The following is a 21417-nucleotide window of genomic DNA, read 5'->3' as shown; positions in this document are numbered from 1 at the left end:
AGGTCCTAGCCACTGAAATCTCAGGAAATTAGGTGTCAGGACCTCCCAGAGTCAATAACTATAATACTGGTGTACCTGGTCTGCCTCCACAGGGCGTAGTGTGGACAACATTGGGACCCATTAGGGGCCCAGCGGCTAAATGACCGGAGGAAGAACGGTACACGACACTACACATATACAAAATCCATATACCTTTAAACCTCTGGCATTAACAGTGTTCTGTTTCACACCCACAATGTATACTACGTGGAGGTGGGGGCAAACCCTGATGCCGTTTGACACTTGCATGAGTGCCATGGACCGGCTACTTAAGGATGTGTTTTAGCACTGGTAGTACGCTGTTGAAGAAGGAGACGGCAGTTCTCCGAGAGCTCCAGATTGTATTGTTTTATCGCTTTTAACCTAGTTTAATTAATTTTATTGTTTTTAACTATATTTTAACTATAATTTAATCAGTGTTTTATTTTATTTGCATCATATTTCATTGTATATTATTTCATTGTATAGTAAATTTTTAGTTTAATTCCTGGCTGGTGTCTATCATTAATTATTATAGTATATAAGCTAGTCGGTAATCAAGACACAAAAGAGATTAGGCAAGCGAAAGCAAATTACGAGAAATCTTTGGAAAAGGATACTAAATCATCTGGTGAGTATGGACTTAGCAAATCCAGGGTTCCGAGCTAGATATCATCATTCTCTCTCTCTCTCTCTCTCTCTCTCTCTCTGTGAGGGTGACTGGGGGAATTTTTTTTTTTTTTTTTGTGGCTGGTGCAGCATAAGTCTCAGGCTTTCTTGCACCATACGGCTAATAATAATAAGAAGAAGAAGAAAAACAGCAAAGACTTCTTTACTTATATAAACTCTAGAAGTAAGTAGATGAATCAAATTGGTCCACTTAATATCCATTGTTCGACTGTTAATGATCCTGCTCAGATAGTTGACAATCTGAACGAGTATTCTGCATCTACGTTCACACATGAGGAGTTATTAAGGAAGGAAAATGGCGGAAGTTTATCAAACTGTAACAGAGTGCTTAATGATTCTGTAATAACTGAGAGCAAAGAGTAGGAGAAATTGTTGAAGGGAAACATATGAAGGGCAGCTGGGGTGGATGTCTATCCAGTTATAATAAAGGGGGCAGCAAAGGAAGGAGGAAAGCCCCTAGCCATAATTATGAGAGCATCCTTGGACTCAGGGGAAGTCTCCAGGAACTGGAGATGTGCAAATGTATCCCCAATTGACAAAGGGGATCTAAGGGTTACAAGAGCAATTACAGACCAGTTAGTTTAACTTCTGTTCCCAAGGAAAATAGTAAATCACTGATTAAAGAAGTATTGCAGGATCATATAGACAAGGCTGCAGTAATAATTAAGACACAGCATGGATCTATTAAAGCGAGGTCTTGTCTGACTAATTGATTGACTACTATGATGTGGTCACAAAGGAACTGGATGCAAAAATAACTTGATATCATATACTTGGATTTCCGGAGAGCTTTTGATATTGTTGCACATTGAAGACTACTGTACAAATTGGAAAAGTATGGCATTAATGGCAAGTTGCTACAATGGATAAAAGGATGATTGAATGGGAGAAGACAGGGAGAGGTAATCAAGACACTGCCCTTCATGAACCAATGTGAATACTGGAGTTCCTGAGCGTTCGGTGGTTGGCCATTGTTGTTTTGTGTATTTATCAATGATATCGATGAAGGTATATCAGGCTTAAGGTGCAAGTTTAGACAGTATGCTACTGCAACAGGATTTAGAAAAGTTTGGCAGATGGGCTGAGAAGTGGCAACTGAAGTTTAACATTGACAAATGCAAAGTACTTTATATGAGTAGCAGTAACCCAAGAGCACTGTACCGTGTGGTACTACACTCAAGGAAGTGGACAATGAAAAAGACGTGTGGCAATTGTGCAGTCAGATACCAGGTTCGCTGAGTAGTGCAGCCTGTTACCAGGGCAAGTCATGGAGTCTTTTCAATGATATATAGGAATTTTGCTAGCAGGGACAAGTAAGTGATTATCCTGTTGCACAAGCAATGGTCAGGCCGCACCTTGATACTGTGTATAGGTCTCAAAGCCTCATTTTAGGGAGGATCTAGAGTTGCTAAAACGAGTACAAAGAACGGCAACAAGATTGGCGAGGGGGAAAAAAGAGGGATTACTTAAGGGACAACTTAAGCTTTTGTTCTCTTACGAAGAAAAGCTTAAGTTGTGCAAATTGCAGCACCTGGAGACTAGGTACCTGGAGGTGATCTGAGTGAGGTGTATAAGTCTTTGAACCGGTTGAGCAAGCTCAATGCTGATGAGATTCTTCCTCTTGCTCATATTACAAACCTAAACCTGAGGGGGGCGCATAGATACAAATTGAGGAAAGACAGTTGTAGAACAGATGTGCAGAAATTTGCCTTTAGCCAGCAGGTAGTTGATTGCTGGAACCGATTTTCATCTGTTGTTGTGGAAGTTGATAGCTTAGATAAATTTAAGGTTGAGCTAGGCCAGCATTTGGAGGGAATGGATGGGTCAATTGTTTTTTTTTTTTTTTGAATGCTAACTTTGTTGCTTTCTTGAAATGAAAACTAATGCTAACTTCAGAGAAAGGGAACCAGCCGTATCCCTCTTCGTGTGTTTGATGGGCGTGACGTTACTGCGCAGATGTACCAATAACAGATCCTCGAACCCTATGTGCGAATTTTTAGGGGGTGCGCTTCGCCCACATTTTCTTTTCATGCACCATGATGCATTGCACACACAGCTTAAGTGTTGTATATATGTAGCTTGAAACAGAAGATATCCAACGACTGTTGTTTCCATCACGATCGATAGACTTAATTCCGATCTAACATATCCGTGACGCCCTTAGGCTCAGAATTGTATGCTGACAGCCTACTCTTCGTTCATTTGGTGAGTTTTGGTGTGTTTTGGAGAGTTTTGGAAGAGTGGCATTTCTTGCCACAGAATCTTATTGAGCATGGTCAACCGCTGTCAGGCCTGTTTAGCCGTTGGAGAAGAGCATACGCCGTACTATTGTCACGTGATTATATTTTCGAACCTATTTTATCGACCTTTTTTGGTAATTCTTATAAAACCCCAAAAAATACCCCTTATACCTGTCCGAAATTTCTCATTATCTCCCCATTCCATCATTATTCTGCGGTACCACGATATCGTAGAATAATGAGCAGTGTATTTACAGGAAGATATCATCCCATTCTGTTCATTGGGTTACACCAGACAAAAACATAACTCCGTAGCACATATAATCAGGGCTGATGCTAGATTAGCTGTCAGCGTTTGGCACCCTAGGCAAATCATGAAGTTAGAGCCCCCAGAATCTAAGGGAAATCTAGGCTGAGGTCAGTACTGCACCCCTCTGTGGTGTGCGCCCTAAGCGACTGCCTAGTAGGCCTAATGACAGCACCGGCCCTGCATATAATGCAAATCTGAACCGAACCAACCGTTTAGAAAAAGCGAATTTTCTCTGAGGAACATCTGTCAAAACAACGGTACTTATCATGCTAGCATTCTGGCTCATTTTAGCCTTAATTAGATTGCTTCTGGACTGTGGCTCCAGTCTATGGATCTGTAAAATAGCTTTATTTTACCTCTTGGACTTATCTTAATAAGTAATCTTCGAAACGCTAATACTTTGCCACGGCCTGTATAAGTAAAGCTTCCTCCCTCCCCAACGGAGAAGGCTGCGTCGCTGCCCCCTGTGGTGTGCAGGTGACGCCGCGCGAGTGAAACATTATCGCCCCGTCATGTGCCGCCCGCTAGCGGAGAGTGGTCATCTTTCCCCAGGCAGCGTGCTGACGCATGTTTACAAAAACGAGAGATTGAGATGTGACACTCTGCAGAGAGAAAAGTTGCCCCTGTAAGTCATACTACTGATGCCGACTGAATCACGTATCACCGGAATGTTTGGTAGCGGGGAGACTAAAAAGGGGAGAGGTGAATGTCACATAAACTTCTCCAAAGCAGCCCTGCACGAATATGCAAGCCCCTTCATAAATATCGTCCCTGGGTGGGTCAGGTCCTAAAAGTGTCAAGCAAAAACCCTTTTTGCCTGGCCGTCCAAATGAACACCTGCATCTGCGAGGGAAAAGCAGAAAGGGGACAAACTTATATATAGAGATTGAGAACAAAGGAGAAGTTGTCTAGTTCTAGGAGTCTAGGGAGTGGTCCAGTTGGTTGGTCAGAAAGTTGTCAAGTTGCCGTAGTCGAGTTGATTCGAGAGCAGTAAGAAAACAGAAGGCAGAGAGCGGTATTACTCCGAGTAGAAGTGAGATAAGATGATACCAAAGATGATGAAGTCCTCGCTCCGACGTGGCTCGGAACTTTGCGGTAAGTTCACCCCATTTTAATCAATAGAATTGTATATGATAGTATGTCATATTATACCCACCTTTCTTCTCATTAAAGTAAGCTTCAAGATGTGTTTGATATGATTGTAACAGTAAAGTAATATTATCCAATGATACCATATTGTGTTCTATTATTTACCCAGCAATTACCTTTGCTACTCATTTAACACTAAGATTGCAGAATATCTATGTCATCACTAAAAGGAAAGGAATCGTTGTTCGCCTAACTACAAGAAGATACACAGACTTAATGTACCAACCAAATTTCCCTTATACTAACTTAACAATTATCTTGATACTAGATACTATGATATTGAGTTTATTGTACGTTTATATGTAATGTTGTTATGTAATGTTGTTGTTTAATAAACCATGTTTGTTTGCTAACTTTGCCTCATGACATTCTCTGGTTTCACACGGACCACGGAATCCAAGTTAAGAAAGAACCTTTATTTGCGGCCACTCTAGAGCTCTGTTAATTCAATAGAGAATCAGGGTGGAGAACACAACGCCCTCCGATGTTGCCAATTTTATTCCACGAATACGATTGAAGAACACGTGAGGTTTATGTCCTAATTCAAACCGGTAGACGAACACATTAAAACCCGACTCTCTGGACATTCATTTTAGTGTTGAGCATGCTTGAAAGTTGTATGGATATTGGTGAAAGTACACAGCATGCCCGCGCTATAACGGAGAGAAAAGGCGGCGTTACAGATCTATCTTCAAGAGTTCACTAGTATGGCTTGAACGTTTTCAGCAGAACACGCTCAGAGTTGCGTTAGGAGTCTTTAAATCTTCCCCAGATGAAAGCTTATATTCAGAAGTTCACAGACCACCATTGTATCTTAGAAGGAAAATTTTATTAGTAAACTATGCATCCAAAATTTGGAGCCTGCCACCTCATTCTATTTGGTCATATTTCTTAAAGCCCCAATAGAAAATAAGTGTGTTTGAATAATCTTGCAGCATTAGACTCCATGAGTTCCCTTTAGACTGGACTATACTGATTGAAAGAATCTAAACTGGTGTGAAAACATAAGGACCAACACTATTTCTAAAGGTTACAGTCCAAAAATCTTTACTTAAGATACTCTTTGCTGATGAGAGTAGATTCCGCCTCAGCATCCATTCTGGACGTCAGCTAATCTGGCGAGAGTTTGGCACTCTGTATCACCCCGCAAACATCACTGAAAGGGATCGATATGGCGGTCGAGGTGTTCTCGTCTGGAGAGGCATTATCTTGGATGGACACACAGAACTCCAGATAGTGGAAGGCGGCACTGTAACCGGTGCACACTGTACTGAGGTAATCCTTCCACATGTGCGTCTGTTTACAGGTGCCATTGGCCCCGAGTTCGTGTTTATGGATGATAACGGCACACTCCATCGCACTGCAGCTGTTGATATGCTTTTGGAAAGTGAGGAATGTTCGCATGGATAGGCCTGCCCGTTCCGCCAATCTAAATCCAATCGAACACATATCGGGCGCTCTGGGGAGACACCTAGCGGCACGTCCACACCTACCAGAAAATGTTCACCAGCTGAAGATGGAGCTGAGAGAGGAATGGACGATGTTACCGCAAGAACTTATCAACAACGTTGTTCTAAGTATGACCAGTGGTGCAAAGCGTGCATCGACATTAGGGGTGTCCATGTCTCTTACTGAGGACCGCCTCTTCCCTTTGTTCCATCTTTGGCAGTGATGGATCTGTATCATGGCAGCCAGTGAGATGTTGCCATTTTTGAATAAAGTCCTTCTGTACCGTTTTGTTTCCGTTGTTGTTTCCTTCGTCATTTCTGAACCTCACGAGGTTTCTTTGCTATGCTTTCCTATATACTGGCCACTCCTATGAGAAGCTACAGGTGAAAACCTGACTGGTCCTTAAATTTTGCACACCAGTGTATCAAGGTGTGGTCCTTCGTAACCTCCGTGAGCTACAATCATGGATAAATCTGATGGTTATTTCAGCCTGTGCGGGTAAGCACTCCATGGAAAGCTTCAATATAAGACATCTTCTTGTTTTCCACAACCATAATTATGTTGAATATTCTCATATATACACTGATGTTCGAATTCTGACAAGACAGTAGGTGCTGAAGCAGTCTTACCTACTGTCTCTGTTTATGCTTCAAAAGAGAGCAGCACTTTCTCTGCAGAACGTTTTTCCCTCTACCAACTGTTAAACACCCAGATTGTTAAACCTGTACCGCATATATATAGCATTAGCATTAGTAGAGGCATTTGATGCAAGAAAGCAAGCTTATGCAGCATCAGCCAAAAAAAAAAGAAAAAAAGCCACTTCCACTTCACCCCTCTGTTCGTTCGAAATACCTGACCAGCTGAGCCTTAAACTTATTTAGGCTATCAACTTCCACGACAAGGGATGGTAGTCTGTTCCACCAACCAACCACCCGCTGGCTAAAGGCAAATTTCCGCACGTCTATCCTACATCTGTCTTTCCTCAATTTAAATTTATGCCCTCTCAGGTGATTATTCTGAGCGAGAGGAAGAATCCCATCAGCATTGAGCATGCTCAAACCATTCAAGGCTTTATACACCTCTATCAGATCACCTCGCTGGTGCCTAGTCTCCAGACACTGTAATTTGCAAAACTTAAGCCTTTCTTCGTAAGAGCACCCGTTTGTTCCATTCACTGATCTTGTTGCCCTTCTCTGTACTCGTTCCAGCAGCTATACATCCTTCTTGAAATGACGCCTCCAGACTTGTATACAGTACTCTAGGTGTGGCCTGACCATTGCCTTATACAAGGGAATAATCACCTCCTTATCCTTGCTAGAAAAATTCCTATATATCATTGACAATACACCATGAGCTACTCTTGCAGCCCGTCTGCACTGCTCAGAGAACTTTATATCTGCCTGCACAACCACCCCCAGTCCCTTTCATTCTCTACCACTGTCAGTGTAGTACCACAGAGTTGATACGTTGCTCTGGGGTTGCTGTTTCCCATGTGTAGTACTTTACATTTGTCAATGTTAAACTTCATTTGCCACCTCTCAGCCCATCTGCTCAACCTTTCCAGATTCTGTTGCAGTAGCGTAGTGTCAGTAGTGTCCTTAACAACCCTGCCAACCTTCGTATCGTTTGCAAACTTCGACATTAAGCTTGATATACCATCATCAATATCATTCATAAATACAGAAAACAATAATGGACCCAAGACTGAGCCCTGAGGGACTCCACTCATAACATTAGTCCACGACGAGCAGTGTCCATTGTTTACCACTCTCTGTCTTCTCCCCCTCAACCACCCCTTTATCCACAGCAGCAATTTGCGTCCAATGTCACACTGCTCCAATTTGTGCAGCAGTCTTCCATGTGCAACAGTATCAAAAGCCTTTCTAAGATCCAAGTATATAATATCAAAGTTATTCCCTGCATCCAGTTCTTTTGTGACTGCATCATAGTATCCAATCAAATTGGTCAGGCAAGACTTCCCCTTAACAAAACCATGCTGTGTCCGAGTTATAACTGAAGTCTTGTCTAAATGATCCTGCAGTGCTTCTTTAACCAGTGCCTCCATTAATTTTCCTGGAACAGAAGTGAAACTCACAGGTCTATAATTACTTGTGTCAGCCTTTGATCCTCCTTTTTGAATTGGTGTCACATTTGCACATCTCCAGTCTGTGGGTACCTCCCCTGAGTCCAAGGAAGCTCTCATAATTATGGTTAAGGGTTTGCTTACTTCCTCTGCTGCCTCCTTTAATATAACTGGATAGATCCCATCCACCCCGGGTGCCTTTCTTGTGTTTATCTTCAACAATTTCTCCTCCACTTTACTCTCAGTTATTACAAGATTCTCTAGCTTACTGCTAGAGTTGAATACACCTCTTGCATTCCCCTCGCTAAATAACTCCTAATGTGTGAATGTCGATGCAATATATTCGTTTAGTTTGTTAGCTACCTGAGCAGGATCATCAACAGTTGACCCATCAATATCAAGTGGACCAATATGATTCATCCCCTTCCTTCTAGAGTTTACATAAGTAAAGAACTCTTTGCTGTTTTTCTTTGCATCCCTTGCCAAAGATTTATCGTAATCTGCCTTTGCCTGCCTAACCTCCTTTGTAACTTGGTCACAGATCATCTTGTATCTATCATAGGCTTCTGTGTCATGTGTTAATTTGTATGTATCCCATGCATGTTTCTTCTCTGCCATATGCCTCATTAGTTTATCTGACATCCATAATAAACTTATGGAAATTAAGACCCGCATCCTTCTGGACTTCCAGCACCAGAGAGGTAAGAAGAGAAGTGGTTCTTGCAAGAGCATGAATTGGACATTCTCATATAACTCCTCTTTACCTTCTCAGAAGCAAATGTCCTCCACGGTGTATTCACTGCCATAAAAAGTCTCACAGGGAAACATATTTTATTTGGCTCTTCCTATTATCAGCAGAAAAGGCTAGAAACATTCATATCTTTCAGAAGTTTATAGGAACCTATAACAATGAAGCACATTTTGGGAAATGAAGCAAACCTAGATGATTTTTTCTCATTTCTAAAGTAGATCTCATCTCTAAAAACTGACAAACTTGAAACTATTATTTTAATAATTTGAAAGGCACAATGTGGCCGCTGCAGCCCTTGTGGGTAAACCTTCAAAGCAACACCTATCATTAGAACTATATGACTATTTAATGTGGTAAAAAGTTTTCCTGCCTATAGGTGGCGCAATATTTTCTCAAATGATCATGGGTAATAAGAGTATGTGTTTCTTTTGAGTATGTGGTTTTGTGTGTTTTGAATCTTGTGGAATTGTTCAAAAATGAAGGTAAGTAGAAGTTATTTTTCTTTTTATTATGTGGGAAATATGATTTGATACTTTAACCACGTTTGTATGTTTTCATATAATATATAATTTCTGTTCTTACTTTATTACTGTTTTATGGATTGAATGGATTGTTATAGAGATGTGTTGTTAGAAAGTTGGAACTAGTGGAGACATTTGTATTTACTCATCGTTGTTTCCCGAAATGGATTTTTCGTTATTCGTTATGTACCAAGTAAACAGTACGAGATCTGTTTCATGAACTTCACTTTTTATGCTTTTAGTGCAAAGCAATACAAGCTTACTGGCTGTTTCTTAAATCTTAGAATCTAACCTTGCCTGGCGTAACCCATGCAAGGTTAGATTTTTCCAACGTACTTGATGGTGATTTGTATGTTTATGGTATTGTTATTCGATTTTATCTGAGCATGTTTTAGTTAACAAATATGTCAGGTGTTCACGAATGTAATGGCTTGAATATACCAGTAACCCCCCTTAGTAGTACTTGCAGGTTAATTTTCTTATTTTAACCAATACAGTGAGCCAGTAAATGTCTTATGTGGTGTTAGTAGTGGCAAGTGATGCAAGCTCATACATCATGTCAAAACCTCTCCTCCCCACCCCATATGCCCATCCTTTCTAATAATTTGGCAAATTCTTAAATTTATTCAACATATCCACTTCCACAATACCAGATGCAAGTTGGTTTGAACAGTCAGTTATTCGTTGACTGAAATCAATTTTTTTCATAGTCTTTATCTTTTTCAGTTTGTCCCCTTACATGTGTTATCTGAGAAAGCGTAAGGATGCCATCGGCATTTAGTTTATTCAATCCATTTAAGTCATAAACACTTCAGTTCTCCTTAAAGTGGCATAAAGAAAAGGAATCCTTGGATTCCTTTTCTTTATGCCACTCAAGCACTGCAATGTGTAGAACTGAAATCTTTCAGTTGTAAGAATACTCTTTTATGTCCTTAAGTTTCGTTGCCATTCTCTGTGCCTGTTTCCTGATACAGCCGGTGTAAAGGTGATAGTTACAAATTAATGTTATACTCCAGAACATGGGGTGAGAGAGAGAAAGAGGAAGAATGCAGTAATAGGCCAGTGAAGGTACCTCCCACTTATTGCTTTTCCCCTCTCCTCATCTGCACATTACTGGGGGATGTTGCATCTTCCTTAAAATGAAGATGCAACATTCTCTTTTGCTGGTGCAGCCTAAGCTTCAGGCTTTCTTGCACCATATGGCTAATAATAATAATATCACAATGTTGAAGCTGAAATGAAAAAGAAATGGCAAAACAACAATTTTTTTTTAAACAAGTAACAAAAATTAACACCATGTGCAACCACTGATTCTTCTCTCCCATACATTACCACGTCAACCAAAATGCTTTTTGTTGTTATGTTTGTTCTGGGGACTGCCACCCCAGAACCTTGCTTTCATGGGGACAGCAGTCCCCACAAAAGCAGGGGTCCGGGGGAAAAAATCAAATCATCAAGAAACAACACCAAAACAAGAAAACTCAACTCAGCAGTCCTCGCATACTGGCTGGTACACTTCATCAAACATCCACACTTGTGTTCCGAAGCTATCAAATTCAAACTCTTACACCATTCATTTACAGTCTTACATCCATCCTTTTGCAAACAATGAGCACAAAAAAATTATAATACAGAAAAATGGAGGGCAACAGAGCAGCATGACAACGACTAAACAGCAACATAATAATTTTGCATTTCCTGCAAAAATCAGAAACGAATTAGGGTAAGGATTCAGTTATGGCCACCAAAATTGGGAGCAAGGAGAGGAGAGGAGAGGGAAAGCAGTGATTGACTGGTTTGACTCTGCCCACTCACTGCATTCCCCCTCCTTTGTTCAGCGGATGTCTAGTGACATGTGGATGGCACATGGCACAGCAACAAATAAGGTGGCTGAAAACAAAGAATAAATCCAATAAATTTAAAAATTCTAAGTTACAAAAAATACACGTTTTTCGGAATCACAAAACGTCACATGACATTTTGGCAATGGAATGGCAAATCAACAATTATTAAAAATAATACAAACAAAAATGCCCGTTTTTCTATGCTATATTTTATGAGCATTAACAATGAGATTGGCTGAAAAGAATTTAAAAAAAAAAAAAAAAAGGCAAAACGGTAATTTTTAAAGAAATTTCGTGATAGAAATGGAACGGCAAATCAACAATTTTTATTGTCAACAATGTGGCAAATCAAAAAGAAAAATAGAACGAACGGGAAATGTCAATTTTTTTAAAAAGAAAGTAACAAAAATGCACGTTATTCGGGGATCACAATATGTCGCGAGACATCAAAAAAGCAAAGCTGAAATGAAGAAAAATAAAAGGAAAAATGGCAATTTTTTTAAAAAACAAGTAATAAAAATTCACACGAGATGCAACCACTGATTCTTCTTGCCCGTACATTACTAGACTATTTTGCAAGCATTAAAAACAAGAATTGCTGATGCGAGTGCACACATGCTTTTTTTTTTATACACATTTTTTAATTTTTGGTAGGGGCTGCTGTCCCCTAACCCCTGCTTTTTTTCCCCCACAAAATCAGAACTGAAATGAAGAATAAGAAAGGCGATACGCTAATTTTTTTAAAAACAAGAAAAAAAAATTTTCACCCCGTACAACCACTGATTCTTCTCACCCATACATTACTAGATGGGGGATAGGGGCTGCCAATCCCTATCCCCTGCTTTTCTGCCCAAACATTAAACAAGTAATTACCATATTATTTGTAACAGAAATTAACACCACCGACTGATGACCGGACATTTCATGAGCAATAACACTGAAAATTGCTGATTCCCATCAACAGAAATGCTTAAAGTACAGAAACCACTCACCTGATCAATCGAATTATGCTTTCTAAACGATCCAACATTTTCACACTAATATTTTTGCAGGAATAAATCACCCAATAGAAGAGACACCTGCACTTAACCAAGGCAAAGCAAACAGTAAATCACAAGCAATTGAATAATTACTGATAACTACACAATTTCACGCTGAAAATTGCCAATGCCTGTCAACAGAAATGCTAAAGACAGAAAACCACTCACTTCATCAATCGAATTATATTTTCTAAATGACCCAACATTTTCGAACTAATGTTTAGCAGGAAAAAATCACCCAATACAACAGACATCTACATTCAACCAACGAAAACCAAAAAGTAAATCACAAGCAATTGAATACGCAAATAGGGGGAATTTTTTTTTTTTCTGGGAGTTTGTCCCCAGAAAAAAAAAATTTCATATGTGAACTGTACAGAGTTCATATGTGAAATGCATATTAGGGTGGTGCACAAAACATATTTGTGTCGTCAATTAAAAGTGAAGTGTTGGTTGAATTTCATTTAATGTTTGTGGTAGTCTGCATTAGTTCCTGGACAATTTACCAGAGAGCAGCAGTGTTGCAACACTTAACAGCTGATGAAGTCATGTGCTCCCGTGTCAGTTAGAAAGAGAGCAGAGAAGTTACACCTCAAAACTAAGCAGAAGGTTGAAGTACTTTTTTTTTTTGAAACTCATTGGGCACCTGCAAGAAGCCTCCAAAAATGGCAGTGAGGAGGGGGAAAGCAGTGATTGACAGGTTGTGACTGCTCACTCATTGCTTCCTCCTCCTCTCTTTGACTGCATGTTACAGGCGGATGTCATGTGACATCTGCCTGTAATGTGCAGTCAAGGTTTTGTAAGAACACAATACGGCGTAGCTGAAAATAAAGAAAAATGAAACGGGAAATGCAATATTTTTAAAAAACAAGCAACAAAAATGTACGTACAGGGATCGCAATGTGTCACTTGACATCACAAAATGGGAACTGAAATGCAGAAAAAGTAAAGGTGAAACAGCAATTTTTTTTTAAAAAACAAGCAACAAAAATTTACACCATGCAACCAGATTCTTTTCATCCATACATTACTAGACTATTTAACGAGCATTAACAGCAAGAATTGCTAATGCATGTGAACAACAGAAATGCTTCTTTTTTTAAAAATTTTGGTGGAGTCTGCCGTTCCCTAACCCTCACTTTTTTGGTGATTACTACATGATTTCATGAGCCAAAGACAAAAAAAAAAACAAACAAAGACAAGTAACAAAAATTAACATCATATGCAACCACTGATTACTAGACTATTTCATAAGCATCAACACTGAAAATTGCTGATGCGCATCAACAGAAATTCTAAAAAGACAGAAAACCACCCACCTTATCAGTGGAATTATATTTTCTAAACAACAACATTTGATTCTCTCCAACGGGGTTGGAATAAATCACCCAATAGAAGAGACACCCACACTCAACCAAGGCAAATCAAAAAAATACATCACAAGCAATTGAATGTGCAATTGGGGGAAATTACGTATTCCTAATCAGCAGTACAGTTGTGCCCCTGTATCTGCTGATTCAGTTAACCGCGGTTAACCACAGAAAAAAAACAAAAACACTTAACACGTACTACTCGCGTGTCCAATACGATGCTTCCCTTTATTTTTTACGATGTCGATTTTAAATCGAATAGCTTCCCTTTATTTTTTATTAAATTTAGGAGGAAGTTGTTAAAAAATTAGGAGGGAGAGACATGACACAGAAACTGGCAAGACTTCAGAATACATTAGGAAAGGCATGATGCCTAAGGAGTTGAATAATGCAATCATAATTTTGCAGCATAAGAAAGGAGATAAATCAGAAATTGAAAATTATAGACCAATTAGCTTGTCCCACATCCACAAGTTCACAAGGGTCATTACTAACAGATTAGAAGAATACTTGACGAGAATCAACCGAAAGAGCAAGCTGGGTTTGGGACATGATTCTCAACTATGGATCACCTTCACGTAATATCACAGCTAATGGAGAAAGCAAATAAATATAAAATGCCTGGCATTTGTGAATTATGAAAAGGCCTTTGACTCCAAAACCAATTTCGTGTGTGGTTTGGTCACCAACATTATAATGGTTGTTTCAAGATTTAACGGATGCACTGTTTTCAAACTTTTGAATAATTTCAAGTTTTTGTTTAATTTGAAAGCACAATTCGTGCGTTTGCCCATCATTTTTGCGATTTCTAAACAAAAAAAAAAAAAATAAATACTATTAAAAAAAATTCCGACATCCCTGACAAATAATAAAACAAAATTTTTCCTTTTGCGGTGCGACGGAACACAACAGTCAATGCGACGCACTAAATCAAACTAAAACATTTTTTTAAATTTGTTTTGAGCGGTACGGGTGAAGACAGTGGGGATTGCAAGGTAATAGGCACATTAATCTCCCAATGATGATTTATAATGCCGGTTCTTGTCGCTTTTTTATGACTTGCAAAATATCTGTTTATACCTATTCTAGTTATTACTAGAATTTTATGATTTCTGGTTGTGTTTTTTTTTTTTTTTTTAATTTGGAATCTTGAAGAGGTCCTGGTTAATCCAATCCCAGTAAATCGAGAGTCTGCTATACTTTATTATTACTGTATTTAATGTTGGTAATGTCTTACTGTGTGTTTCATTTATCAATTAAACTTTATTATACTTATGTATGTACAAGAAAATCGTTATATATGGGATCAGCAGGTGTTCGCTTACATCTGTGGTTTCGGCTGTCCACAGTAGGTCTTGGAACATATCCCCCGCGGATGTGGGGATCTTACTGTAATTATTATTATTTTTTTTCCCCTGGGTGCTGCTGCCCCCACACCCCTGATATCATTCAGCCCTTACCAAAACCAAACACCTTTTCTTTTTTTTTTTTGTTTTTAATTATGCATTTTCAATTACATATCCAAAATAATCAAATAACCAGCCAATCGTTACATTAACACCACATGACGTTTCGAAGAGTGAAGTTCATAAGTTCACGTGGCTCCTGCAGAGTTTGGAGATCATGTGATCCTTCCCTGGAACGTATGGCATGAAGAGGGGAAAAACAGTGGGTGGAGTCTCACCCTGTCAATCACTGCCATATTGCCAAGAGTCAGGATGCTGTACCCTTAACTGAATATAGACCCATGATGATACATCATTTATTCCAATAGTTTGAAGAGAGAGGCTGTCTAGAGGAAAGAAAGCAACCTTTCCTTCAGTGTCTGTTCTCCCGAAAATGTTAAGCTCTGAATGTTGCAATGCAGCATAGGCCAGGATAAAGCAACTCATGAACTTATCTTGGCATTCTGTTCAACAAATGCTTTAGTTGGATTGAAAATATTCCCATGTAAGATGACAGTCCTGCATAAACTTTCTGAAAATAAGCAAAAAAAGACTTCAATTCACTGTATGGAAAGAGGGGAGAAATTCAGTTTTACACACTTCGTTTTCTTACGTTTGATTTTTGTTTGGATGCGAGTGAAAAAGCAAAATGTACAATTCTGGGCTACAACTTCCCAGCCAGCTTCACGACAGTAGTAACTACTGAGTTAAAGTTACCCCGTGAGTATCCTTGTCAAGTCAATTTAATTGAACCTTGCAATAAAACTTAACTTACAGCTGTACTTGCATATGCTTCTATGCAACTTTCTACCACATCTCATGGCAACTTGGCTTACCATGGACACCTAATGGTTTATATAAGATGGCAGCATATAGCATTAGATTTTTTGCACAATTTTTGGCCTTTGCATATTTTCATCTCATTATCCTGATTGTCACAACTGTGTGGCGCCTCCGTAGCCAGGTGGGCAGGAGCAGCAGTGCGTAGCACATGCTTCTTGATTAGACTGGGGTTCAAGCCCGTGACCACCAAATACGGACGATGCAGAAAGGTCAGGGAATGACCACCGCATATCCCTGGAGCAATATGGCCTTAGTTGCTAATGCTCCTTAAAAAAAAAAACCAAAATAATAGAAATAGTCACAACTGTGAGTAGTTTTTGGCCACCTGAGTCCAGACTTGAACCCATGGGACATTTTATTCATGGGGTTACTTAAAATATAAGTTGTTTTGCAGAAAAACTGCTATAGTCATGTACTTGATGGGTGTTCATTTGTGTAAAGTAATTAGTCATGCATCTGCATCATCACTAGTATACACTTTCAGGAACTTGGTTTTTTAAAATGGACATATTATATGTGTGGTTAAAATACAAATATTTTTCAAGGATCTGAGCATGAACTGACACTAATGTGTGATTTGTTTGGCTTTCACATTCTGCAGGTCTCAGAAGAAAGCCAGTCAGTAAAAATGCAGTTACTGGAGCTTTCAGATGACTAAACACGAAACTGTGACTTAACTTGGGCAAAGGCGAGGAGTGGTGCCAACATTGATTGACAGAAATGAGCCACATCCCATGTGCCACTTGCCTCTTCTCTGGGGCGTCTCCGTAGCCAGGTGGGAAGGAGCAGCAGTGCGTACCACATGCTTCTTGATTAGACCGGGGTTCGAGCCCGTCACCACCAAATATGGAGGATGCGGAAAGGTCAGGGAATGACCACCGCATATTCCGGAGCAATATGGCCTTAGTTGCTAATGCTCCTAAAAACCAAACAACAAACAACCTCTTCTCTGGACTGAAGTTAATCTTTCTAGATGATGTCACATGACAGCACATGTTGGAGCTGAAATGAAGAAAAAGAAACAGCAAAACCAATTTTTTTTAAACAATTAACAAAAATTAACACCACATACAACTACTGATTCTTCTCACCCATACATTACTAGACTTTCATGTACACTTGGTGCGACTGTTGTTATACATAATTGGAAGTGCCACTGAGTCAAAAATCATTTTGATCTGAATTTTATACACACCCAATATTTTCTTCAATTTATACATGCAAGATTTTTTATTAAATTTAGAAGGAAGTTAAAAAATTAGTAGGGAGAGACATGACACAAACTGGCAAGACTTCAGAATACATTAGGAAAGGCATGATGCCTAAGGAGTTGAATATGCAATCATAATTTTGCAGCATAAGAAAGGAGATAAATCAGAAATTGGAAATTATAGACCAATTAGCTTGTCCCACATCTACAAGTTGTTCACAAGGGTCATTACTAACAGATTAGAAGAATACTTGACGAGAATCAACCGAAAGAGCAAGCTGGGTTTGGGACAGGATTCTCAACTATGGATCACCTTCACGTAATATCACAGCTAATGGAGAAAGCAAATGAATATAAAATGCCTGGCATTTGTGAATTATGAAAAGGCCTTTGACTCCATACAGCATAAGGCAATGTTTTAGGCACTGGAAAGACAAGGCATAGACATCCCATACATTGGTTTTGAAGAAAATATATGAGAACGCTACCTCCTTTATTAGACTAGACAAAGACAGTAGCAAATTTAAAATTGAGAAAGGAGTTCGACAAGGAGACACAATATCTCAGAAGTTGTTCACTGCTGCCCTTGAAGAAGTGTTCAGAAGGTTGGACTGGTCACAGACAGGAATCAATGTAAATGGAGAGTACCTAAGCCATTTATGATTTGCAGATGGCATTGTGATCATAAGCCATGATGCCGAAGAATTAGAAGTAAATGTTAATCAGTTATTCAGATTAAAGGTGGATATGGTTAAAACAGAAGTAATGATGAACAAGTATGTATGCCACAGGAAGGGAATCATTGAAGGAGCAGAAATTGAAAAGGTGGATTCATATAGTTATCTTGGACAAGTCATTAGCTGTAATAATGATAAATGGCTGGAAGCCAAGAGAAGAATAAATTTCTGATGGAGAGGAGCAATATCCCAATTTGTCTGTAACATAAAATGAACCAATATATACTCCCCACCATTACTTATGGAAGTGAAACTTGGGCACTCACCAAAAGAATGGAAGAGAAGCAGAGAACTACACAGCAAAGAATGGAATGAATTATATTAGGAATCAGACTGTTGGATAAGAAAAGAAAAACATGGGTTAGGCAGCAAACACAAGTAAAGGAAATTTTTATCTAAACTAAAGAACTGAAATGGATTTTGGCAGGACACATAGCCCAAAGACATGATGACAGATGGACTAAGAAAACAACAGAATGGTACTCAAGAGGAGCTAAACGAAAACCTGGAAGACAACAATGGAGATGGAAAGATTAAATTCAAGAGTTTGTGGGCAGTAAATGGATGGCCATTGCACAAAACAGAAGGAAGTGTCAAGTTGCTGGAGAGGCCTTCATCCTACAGTGGATTGAAAGTGGCTGATGATTTTTTATTTTATAAATTTAAAAATATCACCATAAAAAATCCAATTTGAGTGCAAAATACATCTTGCACCTGCGTCTTTAATTTTTCCTGCAGAGTTTGTTTCTGCTTTAATTTCACTCCATTATGTTGTGCATTAGAAGTGCTATGTTCGTGAAATAACTTTTTGCTTAACAAGACTGAAGATATTACTTGCCTTTAATTATTCAGTATAATGTAAGAATAAAGAATATAATTTTTAAGTACACTATTTTATATTTCCTGTCTTTTTTTTTTTTCCCCAAAAAATATGTAATGTTACATGAAACAGTATGTCTGCTGATGTTTCTTGATGCATCTGTTTTCAGGGTTAAGTAATTTCTTTTCTTAATTTTCAATATTCAGAATATTTCTAATTGGGCACATTTTGATTTTTCAGCTAAATATTTCATATCCTGCAACTGGTTGTCAAAAGTTGATTGAAGTTGATGATGATAGAAAACTTCGGATATTTTATGAGAAACGAATGGGACAAGAAGTAGAAGGGGATGCACTAGGAGATGAGTGGAAAGTGAGTGCCATCTTTTTGTAAAACTTTATATTCAGTGTTAGTAATTTTTTTCCCAACCCCTAATATAACTTTTGAAAGAAATGTTTAACATGTAGGTAGATTAAACTAATTTAAATAAACTTTTCTGCGTGAAATTTAAAGATAATTTAACTTGAAGCTTACAGAAAATTTAATTTAAAAAGCTTCACTTTACAACTTGGTTTTGTAGGGCTTTCTCAGTAGCCAAGAACAAATTTAAACCGAACAAAACTTGTTCATTCCTAGCTTGCTCTGTCATTGAGAAGGCAAGAATTTTTTTCTTTCCATTCTCAAAACAAAATTTTACTCGTTTATGTAGTAATATTAATATCCTCAATAATTTGAAATCTAAGGGACTCTGTTTCAATTCTTGCTTTCGGAATTTTCCTGCTAGGGTCCATCACTAATTAGCATTAAAAAAATTATCATATTGTATGTTTTTATGACACCAATATCACCAGTTCTTGCTCACTATATCAAAAAATACAGGGATTTAAAAGTTTTTTTCTCCTGATAACCCTATAAAAAATTTGGCCTTATCAAATGTTATTTAGATTATTTTAAGAGCTGTAATCCTATATTTCACATAAGCCTTTTATTTCATCTAAGCTTGAGTGCACATTTGATTTAGCCACTGTACGTAGATTGTCAAATATCACTTGGCAATAAGAAAACAAAATGAAGTTAAAAGAAAAATTGAAGACTTATTACTTAATTAATTTTTTGATAGATCCTGATTTTTATTGCTGCTTTTGTTGGAAGATAACTGTTTGCCTAACAGGAATGTTGATATTTATACAGTTTTTATATATATATATTTTGTTTTTGTATCTAATATAATGTGAGAATAGAGAATGACAATAAAAAGTACCCAATTTTTAATTACCATATTTGCTGGACGGTGTTTTAGAAGGAAAATTTTGGAAAAGTTATTTTGTTGGATATGTTTGAAACAGATTCACAAGTGTATGCACAAAATGTCTATGTAGAATGCCAAAACTTGTCTTCACTACTGCCATGCTCATAAATTCAGTTTTTATGGTTTGTACTTTCTTCAGTCATCAAGGGCATTGTTGATTCACATTTCTTGAGAGACAAATGTCATGTTTCAGTAACTTGCGAAATTGGTCATTTTACATGTCTTGTAGATGTCAATTCATGATTTGGTGCCTCCATTCATCTGGACTTCCTCACGTATGAATAAGTAAATTAAATACAGTCAAACTTAGTTATAACGAGATCACTGCTGTAATGAGCAAAAAGCCATAATTTTAATTTGTACATATTCTCATACAATCGCTCACTGTTATAACGAGCATACTACATGGATATACTGTAAATATTTTGGTAACTATGCAAACATTCTTAATTGCTCAAAAAACCCAATTCTTGGAATAGACAAAAACGAAAAGGGCGACTTAGCTTTTATGACCACCCTCATCGGATTAGCAGCCAGTTTATGACCTTGTCCTTTTAGTGATGTGGATATTAGTGCATTAGTGTTCCACTTGTCGTACCTTATTTACAGATTGTCGTCTATTCACTGAACTATAAATTTATTTTGGGACTTCTAAGAACTTTGTATGCATTTTCGGATGTCTAAAAACTTATGCAGGTCACTTTACTGTCATTGTCATTTTAAAGTAAAATCAGTTAGAAACGAACCCTTCCTTCGGAAACATGTCTGCTAACAAAAGAAAGGTTCTCTCGATTTTCAAAAAAGTAGAAATTATTCATGAGTTATAGAGTGCTTCTCAAACTATCTGTGATGAAGGACCAATTTCTTTTATTTCCAATCCATCACAGATCAGTACTTTTGCAAAATACACATCTTGTAGACCGGTAATGGGTGAATCATCAGGGACTGGTAACGTCCGCGACCAATTTTCAATTTGTTGCGGACTGGTAACACAGTTCGTGGACCACACTTTGGGTAGCACTGAGTTAGAATGTGGTGCAAAAAATGTTGAAGTGTGTAAAAAGTTTTTGTCCTCTTAAACAGTATCAGCATTGTGGAAGAATAAATGTTTACATATTGGCACTGGAAAAGTACATAACTGAAACATCAATGTTCGTAACCTCGCATTTAGAAAATGCAAGGTTACGAACATTGATAAGCATTGCTTAAATGGTTTAGCAAACAAAGAAGTGCTATATTTTCAGTAGACTGTTTGATCTTGAAGGCTCATGCGGAAAAATTTGCTGAACAATTTTGACGCTACCATTTTGTATGTAACAACGGTTGGCTGGATCAATTTAAAAAGCGAATACAAGCATATTAATACAAATTATATATTTTTTCTCTCCAATATTTCTTTTGTTTTTTGAATCTATCTTTTATCAAGTTATTGAGAATTTAAAAAAATAGAAAGTAGATTTAACTCATCACTGATATAGTGAGTAATGGTTATAACGAGGAAATTTTGTCAGTCCCTTGATGCTGGTTATAACCAAGTTTGACCGTATTTTTTTATACTCTGGGGGAGAGAAAGAACAAGAACATCACT

General features: G+C 38.1%; 1 protein-coding gene across 1 annotated transcript in view; it reads left to right on the top strand.

Annotated features, from left to right (window-relative positions):
* The first annotated feature begins 9076 nt into the window (after nucleotides 1-9076).
* The window catches only part of RpS6 (ribosomal protein S6), a 33370-nt gene continuing 21029 nt past the window's right edge, over nucleotides 9077-21417 (top strand). The window contains exons 1-2 of the mRNA XM_090389318.1: nucleotides 9077-9172; nucleotides 18761-18892. Coding sequence (XP_090245444.1) covers nucleotides 9167-9172; nucleotides 18761-18892 — 138 coding nt within the window. The 5' untranslated portion in view covers nucleotides 9077-9166. The remainder of the gene's footprint in view (nucleotides 9173-18760; nucleotides 18893-21417) is intronic.

The sequence above is a fragment of the Mastigoproctus giganteus genome, chromosome 2 (genome assembly GCF_048544385.1).
Source record: "Mastigoproctus giganteus isolate SK-2022 chromosome 2, ASM4854438v1, whole genome shotgun sequence".
Taxonomy (NCBI): Eukaryota; Metazoa; Arthropoda; class Arachnida; order Uropygi; family Thelyphonidae; genus Mastigoproctus; species Mastigoproctus giganteus.
Note: the sequence above shows the minus strand (reverse complement) of the source record. Positions and strands in the feature narration are given on the sequence as shown.